Source organism: Octopus bimaculoides, chromosome 10, assembly GCF_001194135.2.
Source record: "Octopus bimaculoides isolate UCB-OBI-ISO-001 chromosome 10, ASM119413v2, whole genome shotgun sequence".
In the NCBI taxonomy this organism is placed as follows: Eukaryota; Metazoa; Mollusca; class Cephalopoda; order Octopoda; family Octopodidae; genus Octopus; species Octopus bimaculoides.
In genome coordinates, this window is record NC_068990.1 from 85896660 (window position 1) to 85914490 (window position 17831).

Below are 17831 nucleotides of genomic sequence, written 5' to 3' on the forward strand. Positions count from 1 at the left end.
ATGTATGCATGCATGTGTATATGTGTATATACATGTATATATGTGTATATATATATATATATATATATATATATACACATACATGATGATGATGATGATGACGATGATGATAATGACGACGACGACGATGATGATGATGATGATGATGAAAAGTGTGTGCAAAATGTGCCTGAACATCAAACTTTTTAGAAACAAACATTTATGCAACAGAGAGCAACTTTCTAAATATTTGGCAACACATGAAAGCAGGCAATATAGCCAGGGACTAAAAACACAGTCATACTTCCATGTGGATTTACATATACTTGTAGATGCATTTTATACGTATGCAAATGCACATTTGTGTCTATTATTAAATGGCCATTAGCAGATATTTTCCTGTCATCCCAAAGGTTGTCCCAAATCTCTCCCCCAGGTCGTTGATAACCTGACCACGCACAGGTTGTATTAGCTTACAGGGTAACCAATGACAGGGCCCTGGTTATCAGAGATCTGACCTGACATTGATACAAACATCTACACACACATACCACATGCGCACACAACACACACACCATGCACATAACACACACACAAACACATATAACACAATACACACACAACACAAGCATGTATGCACACACACACACTTGCACGTACACACACACACACAAAACACACACACACACAAAACTTACACAACCACACATATCAAATACCTGCTTATCTCTTGCAAGACGGATTACAAGTTTTGTTGATCCTACCAACAATGGAGCAGTATACTCAGTGGTTAGAAAATTGGGTTCACAATCCTGAGGTAATGAGTTCAATTCCCAGACCGGGCTATGTGTTGTGTTCTTGAGCAAGACACTTCATTTCATGTTGCTCCGATTCACTCGGATGTAGAAATGAGTTGCTAATCTGCATCACCCTTTGCTTTTCCCTTGGATAACATCGGTGGCATGAGAGAGGGGAGGCTGGTATGCATGGGCGACTGCTGGTCTTCCATAAACAACCATACTTGGACTCATGCCTTGGATTTGGTCATTCAACCATTCATCAAACCTGCACTAGAAGAAAAACAACCATCTTTAGTTTCAAGACGAAAGGTGTTCTTCCATTAGGATAATGCTCGGCCACATACAGCAAGGATGACATTCCAAAGGTTGAATCAGTTTGAATGGGAAACGATGCCCCACCTACCATTTTTGCTGGACATTGCCCCATCTGATTATCATTTATTCCGCAGTCTTCAAAATCATTTGGACAGAAAAAATATGAATTCTGTAGATGAGGAGTATTTTTTGTCAAGGACAAGTGAATTTTGGAAGAGGGGCCTTGCAAGTCTACCAGAGAGATGGAAGAGCATTGTAGAAAATGAAGGAGAGTGTATTTTAGATTAAAAAGGAACTTTGTTTACCTTAATTTTGAAAAATAAAATAAGTATAAAAAAACTGCATTATTTATGGGATAACCCAATATATATGTATGTGTTTTGGTATAAGCAAAATTTAGGTTAGTTAAAAAATGTTTGTGACATATTTCAACTGCTAAAAGGCAAATTCACTGCAGTTACCATGGAGAAAATATCTTTTTTATGGTAAAAAAGAGTGGAAACACCTTTGTTCAGTGTTGCCATCTATCCTGATAGATAGATACATACATACATGCATACATACATAGACACATATAAATATACAGACATACACACACACACACATACATACATGCACACATACATATATATATATATTTACATACATACATACACTGACTCCAAATACTGCACATATGCACACACACATGCAAAAATACCCTGTTGATGTTGAAATTCCAATGAAGAAGCCTTGGATCTAGGTTAGAAACCGGTTCTTTCTCTATTGGCAAGAAATCTTGAAATAAACAGAATAATGACCACACATACATATATGCATACATACACACACACACACACAAATATATATATATTTATATACATACATACATACATACATACATACATGCATGCATACATGCATACATACATGCATACATACATACATACATAAACACATGCAAGCCTAGATATGATATCTATATACATGTATGTTAATTTATGTGAGTTAAAAAAAGGATTAAATGCTGAACAGAGAAATCTGCAATTCGGAAATTTGTAGCCCTTGCTTATCACACATAAATTAACATGGATAAGACTCTAAACATTCCAGAATATAATTATATTATGTGTCTTTATGTATTTTTGCACCACAATGTAAATAAAGCTCTGCCCACCCCCCTGCTTCCTCTCTTTCTTTATTTCTTTCTTTCTCTCTCTCACTCTTGCTCTCTCTGTCTCTCTCTTTCACTCTCTCTGTATCTCTCTCTCTCTCTTGTTCTCTCTGTCTCTTTTGCTCTCTCTTTGTCTTTCTCACTTTCTCTCTTTCCCTTTAAGCATGCACATATAAGTGAGCATGTGTGGAAGAAGAAGAAAAAGAAGAGGACGAGAAAGAAGAAGCAGAGGGGGGAGGGGGAGGAGAAGAAGAAGAGGTATGGCTAAGATGATGAACATGATGAATATGATGATGATGATGATTATGATGATGATGATGATGATGATGATGATGATGATGATGATGGTGATGGTGATGATGATGATGGTGATGATGATGATGATGATGATGGTGATGATGATGATGATAATGGTAATAATAATAATAATAATAATAATAATAATAATAATAATAATAATAATAACTGATCCCAAAGCATTCAGTGAACCAGGCTGAGTTCTACTCTTTGAGTGTGATAACCAACTTGAAGATCACCAAGGTTAGATCCAATAATGCATGGAGTCACTTAACTGACAGTTGACTGTCACCTAGCAACGATGTTTGGCTTTGATGTAAGAGTGAGTAAAGAGAGGGAGGGTTGAGCAAGAGAGGGAGAGTGGGAGTGGAGAGCAGATGGGAGAGGGACAGCGGTTTTGATATGGTTTCGCTGTGGATTAGACATACTTGAAATGGCATAGATTTTATTTTACATTCTTTGGTGATATAGTACGAAAGTTATGTATGTATAAAGTTATGAATAAAAAAGAAAAAAAAACCAAACTGGCTCATCAATCCGGTTTTGATGCTAAAAAGTTCCTGTTGTTCAATCAACTGAAGCTACTTAATCATTGAATTATTGCGTAAGTGGTTGAGTATTCCTAAGATATATAGGCACAGACAAGCATGGCTTTCACATTCAGTCTCACTGTATAACAACACTTTGGGCAGCTGCCTTCCACTATAGTCCTGGACTGACGAAAATCCTTGTAACTGAATTTGGGAGACAGCACTGAAAGAGGCCCATTATGCATATATATATATATATATATATCATCATCATCATCATCATCGTTTAACGTCCGCCTTCCATGCTAGCATGGGTTGGACGATTTGACTGAGGACTGGTGAAACCGGATGGCAACACCAGGCTCCAATCTAATTTGGCAGAGTTTCTACAGCTGGATTCCCTTCCTAACGCCAACCACTCAGAGAGTGTAGTGGGTGCTTTTACGTGTCACCCGCATATATATATATATATATTTACTTCTAATATAGGATCAAATTTTTTTTAAAAATTTCATCAAGTGGTCAGCATATTAAAATACCTTTTAAGGTGAATATTATAAACAATTATAAATAAAGGCAAAAGAAAAAATTTTCTAAGCCAATATGCTGAGAAATAGACTTTAGATTGTCAATCACCACATACAAAAAATATTACTATAAATACGCAACATGTTGAATCGAGGAAAGCAAGCTAACAGAATCTTTTTTTAAATGCATTATCCCTAAATCAAACGATTTCGGGATTAATCCAATGGATTTTTCCACTTATCAGTAGAGAATACATCTATTTCTCAGCATATTGGCTCAGAAATTTTTTTCTTTTGCTCTTACTTATATATATATATAAATGTAAGGAAAATAAGACAAGGTAGAAAATGCCTAGATAATTTTATCATGAAGTACAAATTATTTTAGCATTTTCTACCTTGTCTTATTTTCCTTAAACATATCAACTTGTGTCTTACTTTTCTACCTTCTACACACACACACATGCATATATTCTTTTATTTGTTGCAGTCATTTGACTGCAGCCATGCTGGAGCATCGCTTTTAGTCAAACAAATTGACCCCAGGACTTTCCAAGGTATTGTGAAAAGAGTGAATAAAAGAGATGAATTTATCGAGCTGTTGTCTGTTAAGGGAGGGTGATGACCCTGACACAGTTGCAGATAGAATGACTGTACAGCTCTGGCATGGGTCCTGTGAATTGAACAAAGATTTGCTCCTCAATGAAGTTTACAAAGAGGTTTGCATTATGGATGGGTTGCTTTGCAGTATTAGCTTCAGCTCCTTTTATACTGAGGTGAAATCCTGCCTATTTGAAGGGAAGACTTAATGCATCTCCTGGTTTAACACCAACACTTGATCCTAGAGTTTCTTCAGTGGAGACCAGTCTGTCGCAAGCATTTGGGGAATGCCTCTGGTTCGAATATACCATATTTTTTTGGCATAAAAGATGCACAGACATATTTGATATACCCCAATTTCAGGAGCCCATGTTCAAGAAAAACTATTTTTAGCGCATTAGAACTTCTGGGAGGCTCAACTTCTTATATAGGACTTGGAATGATTTTTTTAAAACATTTTATTTTTAAAAAAGTTTGTCTTACATACCATCAAATACAGTAATTTCCTCTCGCGTTCCCTCTTTCCAACCAGACTTAGATGCAGGGCTGGATTAAGACCCATTGAGGCCCTAAGATTTTGGTTCCCCCTTAAAAGATTATGTAATCCAAAATATAAACAATAACAAACCATAAAATAAATATTTATTTTTCAAAATGAAACAAAATGGTAAGAAGGAAAAAATGTTTATTTCTGTATACTTCCACTTTATTTATATTTGAAAAGTTTTCTCCTGCTTCTTTGAATTACAAAGTCTTTGATCAAATCCTCAAAATTAATCTTAGGTAACACATCTGCATTTATACTTAGCAGAGACAAAGGCATCCCGAATATTATTTTAGCAAGTTTAACGTGATTTCTTTTGTGCCGTAAACCATTTATTATTTCTGTTGTGCCCCATCCTTCCTTTGATGCCCTAAGCACATACCTAGATGTTCTGGAAAGGGTTGTTGACCACCACCCCACCATGACTAAGCAATAAACCTAGAGCTATCAGTTCATTATGGTGGAAGTAAATGAACATTTTATTCGTCTGTCTTTACATTCTGAGTTCAAATTCCACTGAGGTCAACCTTGCCTTTCATCCTTTCAGGGTCAATAAATCAAGTACCAGTTATGTACTGGGGCTGATCTAATTGACTGCTCCCTGCCTCCTCACAAAAAATTTCAGGCCTTGTACCTAGAGTAGAAAAAAGCATCTGAACATTTTATGGATATATGTAAAGCTTAATGTGAACACAGAACAGAATAAGTGTGACATAGTTTGTGACTTGGGTAGGCTTTCGATTCTCTTATAAAACAGTGGAATCAAGGGAACAAGAGATGTTCTGCTTCGGCAAATAGTAAAAGAAATAATTCAAAGAGCAGAATAACATCTGAAGATGTGAAAAAAACAAAAGGAGTTTTAAGGCTTTCGGACAGGAGATCTCGTTGGAGCAGAAAGAAATGCTAAGTGGTGTGGAAGAATAAATAATATGGGAAAAAAGTAAGTGTGAAGGAAGCCATCATAACATTGAACAATAAGGGAGTAAGAGTTAGAAATATGAAAGGTTGAGATAAGAGAGAGGGAGCGAGGGAGAGAGAGCAATGGTCAGATGAAAGAAAACTCCTCCTCCTCTCTCTCAACATTTTTTCACCTTAGCTGTAGCTCCTCCCCACTTTACCAACTTGCTGCCAATCACTCCTCCTCCTTCTACCATTGTTAAGGCCGCAAAATGTTAACAACATCACCATCATCTAGAAAAAAAAAATCTGTTAGAGACATAGCATTCCTGCTTAGTGCTGAGATGGCCCTAGCCAAAAATCATGTTCAAAAGACTGACCTAAGCAATATCAGAAAACCCAAGTCACAGAGCAACTTCTGTAGGGGCTGAGATTCACTTAATATGATCTTTGTCCCAATGCAGTTTTAAAAGAAATTCAGAAAGCAGCATCAGGTCCTGTTCTTTGCATCTGTGGGTCCCCCCAAACCGTTTAACACATTAAACAGAAATTCTGTGGAATGTTCTCAGAAAGTTTAGTTGCTTGCCTTAATTTGTGAATCTTCTTCATTAAGCTCCACACAAGAATAATGGATTGAATTGAGTTGTTGAACATAGATCTGAGCTCTTCAGTGTAAAAGTGTGCCTCCACCAGGCTCAGATTTTCCCTTTATTTTTTTTTAAGGCAAAGGTCTTTCAATCACAATATGCTCGCACTCCAAAAGCCCTACGAGTCATCCTCAACCATAAAACTCCAACTCACTGTCAGTGGCACTGCTCTCCCTCTTTTTCAGTATCGAAATGGCAACTAGCAACACCTGCCCAATTCAGATACTCAGGCATAATTTCCAAAGAACTGTGCACTGGATGGGTGATTCTAAACTTCCTCAGACAAAAGTTTGGCTCGTTAGAACCAGGGGAAGTTTTTCGAAACAACCATCTCAACCTTTGTGTCGAAGTCCCTGTTACTGAGCAGTATGTGTAGAGCAGAAGACACGGACTATATACAACTGACACATTTAGATTCCATTATCTTTAACAGTTCGTGCAGGTGACACGTAAAAGCACCCACTACACTCTCTGAGTGGTTGGCGTTAGGAAGGGCATCCAGCTGTAGAAACTCTGCCAAATTAGATTGGAGCCTGGTGTTGCCATCCGGTTTCACCAGTCCTCAGTCGAATCGTCCAACCCATGCTAGCATGGAAAGCGGACGTTAAACGATGATGATGATGATGATGATGATGATGATGATGATGATGATGATGATGAGTTTCCTTTTACTGTATTAACGCCTGGGCGTTTTAACAGAAATATAGGCTTCCAGGTAAAACAATGCACCAAAGTCCTCATAATAAATAGATAAGGCCAACATAAATAGATTAGCATTAGCCTCCAAGACCCGTAGTACTCCTGGCACTGACTGGTATGATAAGGCTATGCATGCAGAAATCCCCTGTTCAACCAACACCAGTAGCATTGAATCCATACAATACAGGTATCAGCTGAGGTGGTTGGGAAATGTAGTGCATAAGTCTGACCCGCATCTTTCGTGTAGGATCATTTATGACCATCAACACAATAGTCAACACTTGAGTGGAGGACCATTGATTTCAAAGATCAGTTGAAGTCCACTTTGAAGAGGCGCAACTTCAGGCTTCCAAGAATGGGAGAACATAACTATCCGCTGTTCACATCTGGTGGTGTTACTGCTGAAAACATGGAGAAACGCACTCAGTACTACCAACTGGTGTGAGTAAAAGGACGACGTATTTACAAAGTAAAACATGGTTTCTTCAGATAATTTGTACTTCACGTGTCCAACTGAGGTTGTACATCAAAGATTGGGTTGTAAATTTGTGAAAAGGTCCACAGATAAAGATGATAGATCAGCATGCGGTGAATTGAGAAAGATAGGCTCGACTGAGTTACAAATGAGTTGGTAGCGCAGAGAAAGATGTGTGAGGAAGAAAAAAGAGCGAGAGAGAAAAAAGAGTGGAAAAGTTAAGAGTTAGTGTGTGCGCATGTGAAGATTGAGCGCAAAAAAAAAAAGATGGTTAGAGTATGTGAATGAGAAAATATAACAGAACGTAGAATGAAGAGAAGAGAAGATGATAGGGAAAGAGAGAAAAAGAGAAAATATAGCAAAAGAGAGTAGATTTAACTGAAAGAGAGATAAGCGTGTGAAAAAGGAAATAGAGAATAGAATGGAAGTGTTGAAAGTTATAATTAAAGAGAGAGGGGAGGAGAAAAGGTAAGAAATAAAACAGAGAAGAGACAACAAGAAATAAGGTATAATACAGAAAGTAGACATAATATAGAGAGGGGAAAGAAGAGCAAGTCTGGAAGGTTATAATTAGAGAATTGTAAAGGAGAGAGAGAGAGAGAGAGAGAGGTAAAAGAAGAAGACATATCAGAGAGAGAAAGATAGGTAAAGAGGGGGGAGAATGGGACATAATACAGAGGAGTGAGAAGAGAGAAAACATATATGTGCGAGGGAGAAAAAAAGAGAGAGATAAACACAATATAGATAAAGGAGGGGAGAGAGCGATAGATACATATAAAGATAGAGAGAGCGACAATATAGAAAGGGGTGGAGGAGAAAAAGGTATGACAACGCATGCGCGAGGTGACTGCTCTTCTTTAAGACAATCCAGATAAAAGTGAAGAAAGAAGTGGGGGTCAGACATGAGTGGGACAGTGTAGTGGTTAGAGTCTATGTATTGTGTTTACGTATATGTGACTGAGTATATATATATATTTATATTTATATGTGTGTGTGTTTATAGTAGAGCTTGTACTACTAGTAAATTGTCGGGTGGAACTAGAGGGGACAGTAGGTGAAGATTTAGTGAGTGCGTATATGTATGTATATATATATTATCTGTGTATCTTTGGGTGTCTTAAGCAATAGTAATAGCAGTAGTAATAACTGTCTTATTATTAGTAGTTTTAATCATAGAAATAGTAATAAGACAAGGGGTGGGAGAAAGGAAGGCTAGATATTGACTGATACCTCCTTCCCCCAACGCACTTCTGTCTTTAAACTTCTTTTCTACGACTGCTGCTTCTCTCACCCTACTTCTTCTTCCTCTACCTCCCCTTCTTTCACCATCACCACCACCACCACTAAATCTATATCACCGCTACCACCCACTATAATCATTTCTACTTCTACTACTACTGCTGCGATTTTCACCATCGCCACCGTCTGCACAACACCAAACGTACCTTCTACGTGGTTGCTCCATTCGCCAGAAACAGCAGCCAAACTCTCTCTCTCTTAAAATAAACACCCAAGCGTTTTAGGAAAGGACGTGTTGGATGAATAATGTGGTCCTCGGTTCTTTGCACATAAGAAAAATACAGGATGGTCACGACTGGAATGCTTTTGAATCAAAGTCTGCTCGATTAGGTCTGACCAGTGCGTCGCCGTCTCTTTAGTGCCATCATTCTTTACTCCAACATCACCACAACAATCACTAAGACCAGCATTAGTGGTGCTTCTAAGTTTTAATAACATTTCCCACCAAGTGTTAATACGATCTGCGCCTTTCATTAATATTTCGTTGGCAAAGGCGACAGAACCAACAAGAACGATACAAACAGCTTTCGAAGGGAAAGCAAAGTGTGTATGTATATCAATGAATAAACAAACTTATATAAGTTATATATTTTTATTAGTGAAATCGTGTTTAGTGGATATATCTGAATTCTATTAAGGGTATTTTTTACTACCCGACTTAAAGGGTAGCTTGGAAACAAGAAAATCGAGTGAGGAAACGATAAATACATACACATATATATATAGAGAGAGAGGGGAGCAGGCTATATTGTAGTGAACGATTGAAAGATTAAGAAAGTAGTGGGGTACTCAACCGGTGCTCTTTCTCTCTTTCTTGCACTCTCTGAAAAGAGGCGGAGGAAGAGGAAGTGAGAGATAACATTAATCTTCACAATCATTACCACCCCCTCACTCATTGCTGTTGCTTCTTTCTTCCTTAACTCATTCCTCTACTCCTACTGTTCCCCCCCTCACCTGTTTCTTTCTCTTTGTTTCTCTCTCTCTGTCTCTCCTTCCCTACTGCTGGAATGGTGACTGACGAAGGAGGCCTACACATACTCTCTCATACGCACACACATTTATTATACAGCTCCACTGTTTTACTACACTTTCAAAACATTGTCAAGTGTCGGTGTCTTGAGAAGAGACACTAAGACAGGGTAGAAGAGGACAGTGGGTGACAGTGAAAGAGATTCCTTAGTGAGGGAGAGAGAGGCGACTTAAAACAAGTACAGATAAAACGGGTGGGTTACAAAAGGGTTAGGTGAATAGTTTCACCCCTTACTTCTACCCGTAAGTCCTTTTCATCACTAACTTTTTCAGTTCTTAAAGAGCATGCAACAAGTTTTTAGTTTACATTTCGGATATCCGTTTTTCTGCCACTACTTTGGATGAACCCCAGAATTACTTAATGTTTGTTTAAAGCGAAATACATTTGATATATCGTATACACACTCATTCATATATTTCTGGCTGTTGGAATTATATTTTTACTCGTGTTATTTAGAAAGTTTAATCTCATTCTAACTAGTGTCTCTGTATTTATCTCTCGCTCTCATTTTTTCTGTACCCTTCTTTGGCCCACATTCGGAAGGCGATGTTTTAGGAATGCCATCCAGTCATGACGAAATATCGTCCCGATGACGACGAATACCGTCGTTTAGTTCAATTGATATCTCAATGGAATGATGACCATTATGACATTTTTGAGATTGCTCAACCCAACGAGGTAAGTGTCCTCTTATCTATTTATTTATTCATGCTTTATATCTTCATTTCAGCCCTCTTTGTGAAAAATAACCATGCCATGTTCTTCATTATTATTTTTTTTTTCTATCACTGGTCTTTGAAGAAAGAAGAGTTTTCTAACTTTTGATAAAATTTGCCTTAGAAAAAAAAAATATTGATGCGTAACCCTCATTTTCGTCCTACAACAAATTTCTTAAATATATTGGATATATGTTTGTTTTTCTTCGTTTACCAACTCATTTTTAATGTAAGAAAACAACCAGTAAATTTGAGAACAAAATTAAAATAACATTTTAAAGCCTTCTGGCTGGGCTTAACTTTTAAGTTTGAAATTACAATCCACCCTATACCCCCACCTCCCTCGTGAAACACCTGGAGAATTAAGCTTGTTAAGTCTCAAACTAAACATTTGGCTTGGGTTAATTAAAAAAAAAAAGACATTTGTTCTATTAATTAAATTAATAAACTTAATAAAAGAAAAAAAAAAGGGTTTAATTTAATTACTCATTCTTCTGTCCTCTTCCTGTCTCAGGTAAGGACAGTATATATATATATGAATAACAAATATATAAAGTCTTATCAACTTTTCAAGATGGCTGCCTGTATGTATCGTTAATTGCTTACCTGTCCCGCAACTTTTCAGGTAGCAATACAGCCACACCTACATCACGCTTGACATTAGACTTTCCGATTACTGTCCTAGCATATTTTTGAAATAACGGACCAACATACAAATATTAACTGAATACCTTTTTGTTCCAGACAATCCCCTCCACCCTATTGCCTCTTTTTGTTTTTCATTTAGTTTTACCTGGCCGTTTAATTTAATACACCCGAGTGTTTTACCTATAGGGATACTGGTTATTAACTACTGTTGATGGTATTCTTATATTCTGGTTCAAATACGCAAAATAAAAATAAAAACACTTTTGTAAACAATGTGACTTCTCGTAATGTTTCAGACTCGACATCTATTTACTTTAATTTCACCTGTACATTACACCTGTCCACCACTCCTTCGCTTGGAGATATTTATTTAATCCCCGCACGCTGACACACAGTTACTTCCCTCATTTAGGAAAGACATTTAATCCGCTGATAGAAAATTTAAGGAAAGGAAAATAGTTACCTTTTATATTTGCATTATAATTTAAAATTTGCACACCTCTACTGTCAAGGAGTAAAATTTACAATATATTCACGAACAAATGTATATATCAAGGAATCTACTGTACAAGCATTCTTTTTTATTACTAATGTTGACATTTTTAAATAAGTGTTTTTTAAATAGTTTCATTAATCAATAATGCACGGGGGATAAGTAATTAGGTTCTCTGTGTCATTTGACTGATTAAATTCGTTCGCTGACATAGTTTTGAATGTTTTCAGTTGGTTACAAATATCCCATCACCCCACACTCATCGCTAAATCCATTAGCAAACAGGTAAAAAAAACAAAAACGTTTATCAGGTGTGCAACAATTATTGTTTTAAAATGTGTTGTCGTTCAAAACTACAGATATGTATTTTTATATATTCTGCATATAATTGTATATATATATATATATATATATATATATATATATATATATATATAAACATATTATGTATGTGTTAGACAAAAAAGAATTAGGTCAGGTTTGTCGTTAAAACTTATTTTTCTGTTGGGATCTTATTGATTAGCTCCGCCTCCTGTCAAGTTGACATCGCTACGTCGCTCTCCCCCCTCTCTCCTTACTCTTATCCTTCATTTCTTCTTTAACAACGCACTGATTTGATTTACCTGGTCCATCATTAAAAGACGGCGTGCTTTTGTTCTTCTCTCGTCCAACCAGCTTCGAAATTCTGTTTGTGAAACCATAGGACAAGCAATCAGTCCGTGACAAACCACTTCACCCCCCTCTCTTTTTTTAATGATTTTTGTAATGAATTCTTGTCTTCAAACGTAATAAATTGATCCACTCAGTTTGAACCTATCCTTAATTTGAATTTAAGCTTAATGTATATTTCATGCAGTCCTAGAAGTATGATGTGTAAACATGTTCTGTACTCGACAATCCATCTCATGTATAAATATATATATATATATATATACATACACACACACACACACACACACGTTTGTGCTATAGGGTATTTTAAAGACTTTTATTAACATTTACTGGTGACTTGGGCAACTCTGCACTAAAACGGCAAATTTATTATAGAATTACTTCGTCAGGCAGAACTTGAATCATTCAAATCGAATTATATAACTTCCTGGTCACTATACTCTAAACACATTTCCAATTTTATGCAGGTAAAAAGACCCCTTTGTTTACGAATACTTCAATTTGGGTTTTTCTATTAACTTACATATATATATGGCCTGTCTGTAAACCTTTAAACATTGCATGAATCTTCAAATGGTGCCCACCCTGTCGATGAATTAGCCCACGGCTATTTGGCTCATCTCCACTCCTTGAGATGGAATTGTATTTCCATTCTTGGAAAAACTCTCTGCTCATTATCAAGAATGTCTGGACGTAAGTTAGGGCTCTGACTTGTTGACTTTACTACATCAGTTAGGTGTCGGGTTTGACCCGAGTTTCTACGCGGTTGTTCGACCTGCTAGAAATAACAGCCAAGTTTTCTTCACACTCACATTCTGTTGCCTTAGAAAAAGAGTGATGTGTTGGGTATTGTAGCCGTCTTTATAACACAAAACAGTTATAGCTAGGACGCTTTTGGTCATAGATATACTCAGTCAAGGTTGACTCTTCGGTTAAACATTTATTTTGTTGATAGAATTTTGACAAGCTCATTCCTCTATGACGAATGCGGAAACGAGGTTGAATGAAAAAAAAAAAAAAAAAAGAAACAACAAATAATCCAGGCTATAGAAACGCTGTCAAAATTCTACCTCAGTAGGAACTGAAGATAACAAGAGTTTTACGGTGGGTGGTGGTTGCAGCGGGTTAGAAGATAAGTGCTAGCTTGTGGGGCGGTGATGGTGGTTCTAAGGCGTGATGGATGGAGGTTGGGCGTCGAAGCAGTATTTACAACAACACTACACTCTACAACTGGATCAAGTGTCTACTTGAAGCTATCGTGTTTCCTCATCCCCAGTCCAGGATGATTTTGAACATAAACTTCCCAAAGCAATTTATATCTATCAGATTCGTAAATCTCTATGCTATAGCAGGGCATGTAACACAAGCAAATCCTAACACCCAGTTTTCGACATTTGATAACTGCTAATGCTGGAGTTTTACACTGGAACAACACCATACAGTGGAATCAACAACGGCATGTATATTTGCTTACCAATTCCTGAGGGATGAAAGACAAAAGCATTATATTGTCGAGGGAATCGATATCCACCAAAAAATGCTTGAATATTTATTTTAGTTAACCTTGGTGGCATTTTAATTCACGGACCCAGCAAGGCTGAAATGTTAAAAAAAAAGTTTGCGTCGCAAATACTAGGTCCCAAGTTCGATCCCACTGCGTGACATCTTGGACACGTGCCGTCGTGTCTTTTACTAAAACCCTTTTAGGATGATATTGAGTGGACAAACTGGTAGTCTGTCGGAAGCATTGCACCGGTTGTGTAGCTAGGCGGCAGTGTGGGGGCGAGGGTTTGGTCCACTCCGGGCAACACTTTCGGGGCCTACATTGTAATAAGCCTGCATAGGCTGTATTGCCTGGTGGTGGGCAAATTCAAGGAGGTTTCCTCGTACGGCACACAGTATGTGTAACGTCATTAGATTGTACTTTTAATTTAAAAGTTTATATTTATTACTCCCGTCACGATGAATTTTGAGGATTACCTTAATGGTACGCATTTCAAGAATAGTCAATTGCACGTTAATTCAATAAAGTAATCCAGTTGGACAACTGAATCTTCATCGTTGAAACCGATGGAGGATCACTTATTTAAACTCGTGACATAAACAGTCATGTCGTCGCTCTATTATTTTCGTAATTCCACCGTCCTTTTATAACAAGGATAATAAACACGCAAGGTAACCTATTTTCTTAAACCGTCTGACAGTGCCAATAAGACTTAATCTGGCTGTCATCTTATTACCTGTTTACTCTCTGTGCTCTTTCTTAAGCAGCCCTTTCTGTCTTACTGACACACATTGCCTCAGTTATTTTCAAGTTTCGCCAGGTCCTTCTCCGGCTGATTGCTAAATACTAATTACGTAACTGAGATTGATAAAATTCGATTACACTTTATTTGCTCATGTCCCTGTTTAAGAAAACTCTATTAATATTGTGGTGAAGGCGTCGAGCTGGTAGAATGGTTAGTGAGTCAGACAAAATGCATAACCATTTCGTCCTTTACGTTCAGAGTTCAAATTCACCAAGGTCCACTTTGCCTTTTATCCTTTCGAGGTCGATCAAATAAGTACCTTTGACCTCTGGAGTCGATATAATCGATTAACCCATCTCAACATTCCTTGCCTCGTACCAAATTTTTTCCCTTGTTGGTTCAAATACTACTGTTATATTGTTTACATCACATACCTTAAATTTGAGACATTATCTCTGTTAGAATTTATTTTTACAACTTATCCAAATTGCCTTGGATGCTCACTGGGTTTTCCGTTAGATTTTGAGTTCAAACCGTATCAAGTTTAGCAATGTTTTTCGTTCTTCCTGGATCCGGTTAAATAAATACATCAACTGATCTTTTCTTACCAAATCGTAACAATAGTGATTGAGTTGTAGAAAGAGTTAGGAGTGTGACTATAAAATAGTCTTGCACTATTTTTACTCTTGTCTTGATATTTTGATTTTAATGAAACCAATTTTAACCTTTCATCCCTCTTTGATGTCAGTCTATTTAATATGTACCTCATACTTTTCTTTAGTTCCGCATCAGTTTTTCATTGAGTTTGTAAGAGCAAGATTTTTCTAAGGCCCATGCAGCAATAAGTGGTTGGTTATCTTGTGATAGTTCCAATTCTTTTTGTGAGTAGAACTTTGAAATAGGGATAGAGTTTAGCAGGCTGATTGTTACCAAGAGCCAACGATGAAAGTATGTCCATCATGTGTAAATTGCGGTTCGCGGGACTTTCTAAATGGCACGCCAACGAAAAATTATCTTGAATAATTTTAGTTGTACGGCCTGTTTCTAGAAAAAGTTTGCATTCTTGGTTCATATTGTCGCTCGATCTACTAGAAATAGCACCCAAGTTTTCAAATGAAGCCCTGTCACCTTAAGAGGAAGCGCACATCGAACAGTTTAATTAGATATACAAAAGACGGGATAGTCATGATTGGAATGCTTTTTATTGTAGGCTTGTTCAGTCAGTATGATTGATAGATGACACATGAGAGGGCTATTCCAATAGGTGAAAAGTCTTGTCACACCCACTCAAACTATTATTCAGTTTTTAGAGTGTGGGTTGTGTTAGTCAACAAACCCAGCTTTTCTTTTCAGAATCGCCTACAAACTACTGGACAAAACAGCTTGTTGCTCCGTTGTACTGGATTATATATTCATTTACTAGTTTCAGGGCATTGGTCTGCGGTTGTTACAGCATTGCCTTGTGGATTTTCTTGAGGTCAGTCATAACGGACCTCTTATTTTATCGAACTATGTAAAAGAACGTAAACTAGAAACATCTATTGACATCCGTATCAAAACAAACATACATATAAATCACATGCTAGACCTCCGCACGTTTTCTACGAATTTTACTCACGTAATTCGTGTTGTGTAACCCAAGGCTACCACTTACTGGGGGACCCGTGGAAAATCTCACAAATAATGTAAATGTTCAGCTTTTAGGATAATTACTTGTGATGATCTGAATTTGAAATTAATACAATATGTATTCCTCTTTATCAATTAATAGATAAAACATATCTACAAATGTTTATTTAACTGTTAGTATTTAGTTGAATAGAAATAGTGAAAGTATCATAAACAACTGAATCACGTTTTTGATGCACTCGACAGAGAGGATGGTGGAGAATAACCATACTGCTTCATCTGGATCGTATTTGATGTTTTAATATTTATTGTAGTATAAATCCATTTGCTTAGGAAGCATTGTAGGAATCGTCTTCCTTACTTGACGAGTACTTTATTTTATTTTCCGTTGAAGGATGGAAGTCAATCTGACCTTCAACATTAAGGACCACCATTGAAAATGCTACATATGTTTTGTCTGAAGCTCTAGCGATTTTACCAATCTAAACTGCAAAAATAAAGATAGCTGGCGCTCTCTCTACATTAAATACAAAAAAAAAAAAAAAAAAAAGGAGAGCTGGAATAGACTCTCAACGGCAGAGTTTCGAATTAAGTACCCCATACTTTACGGAGATAATTTTTCTTACGATGCTGAAAAGAAAAAAAAAATTACATTTTGCTCACTTCCTTCACTACTGTAATATTTTCATTTCCCATGAGCATGGCATATAATGTCACGTCCGACACCCGAACCTCTTTCGACAGTCAGCATTCTTCTGTCAACATTAGGGAAAGAGGTTCGTTGGTTCAATTTCCTCTACGAATTTGCAACAGGAGAAACCTCTACATCGTTGCTCCACCTACACGAAATGGCTGTAAACTTCCATTAAATCATTCATTACCATGTTTGAAATATTTAAATCTATTGCATATCACATTTGATATACTGGACGTCTGAAAAGGGTGGAAACATATTTAGACTATATACACCTATATTATATGCACACACACACATGTTTTTATGTGAAGCCATATGTATCGGCGATTAAACATTAAACCGAAGGATTGCTCAATATTTTTGAGTAGAGCACATACTTAAATGTGCTTGTTCCAGGCCTAGTTATTTGCGTTTAAATGTCTCATCGTTCTAAGCCACGAAAGAAAAAAATGCAATTGTCATGTCAACACTTTTGATCATAGTTCGGCTCAGAGGGCCAACTTGCTACGCACACCCACAAACTGGATGTTTGTAGGTGTTCCTTACATATGCACTCTGAATAATAATAATAATAAAGAAGACCCCAAAACTCCGAGATAAGGTTAAGATTGGGGTGAATATAAAGCTTAGCTCGTAGAATGAGGGTTAAGATTGGGGTGAATATAAAGCTTAGCTCGTAGAATGAGGGTTAAGATTGGGGTGAATATAAAGCTTAGCTCGTAGAGTGAGGGTTAAGGTTAAGATTGGGGTGAATATAAAGTTTAGCTCGTAGAGTGAGAGTTAAGGTTAAGATTGGGGTGAATATAAAGCTTAGCTCGTAGAGTGAGGGTTAAGGTTAAGATTGGGGTGAATATAAAGCTTAGCTCGTAGAGTGAGGGTTAAGGTTAAGATTGGGGTGAATATAAAGCTTAGCTCGTAGAGTGAGGGTTAAGGTC

General features: G+C 37.1%; 1 protein-coding gene and 1 long non-coding RNA gene across 2 annotated transcripts in view; one reads left to right on the forward strand and one right to left on the reverse strand.

Moving 5' to 3' along the window:
- Positions 1-9586, reverse strand: part of LOC128248931 (uncharacterized) — a 22098-nt gene extending 12512 nt beyond the window's left edge. The window contains exon 1 of the long non-coding RNA XR_008265091.1: positions 9557-9586. This is a non-coding gene — a long non-coding RNA (uncharacterized LOC128248931). The remainder of the gene's footprint in view (positions 1-9556) is intronic.
- Positions 9587-9601: 15 nt separating this feature from the next.
- LOC106880869 (afadin) overlaps positions 9602-17831 on the forward strand; it is a 152999-nt gene continuing 144769 nt past the window's right edge. The window contains exon 1 of the mRNA XM_052970984.1: positions 9602-10470. Coding sequence (XP_052826944.1) covers positions 10363-10470 — 108 coding nt within the window. The 5' untranslated portion in view covers positions 9602-10362. The remainder of the gene's footprint in view (positions 10471-17831) is intronic.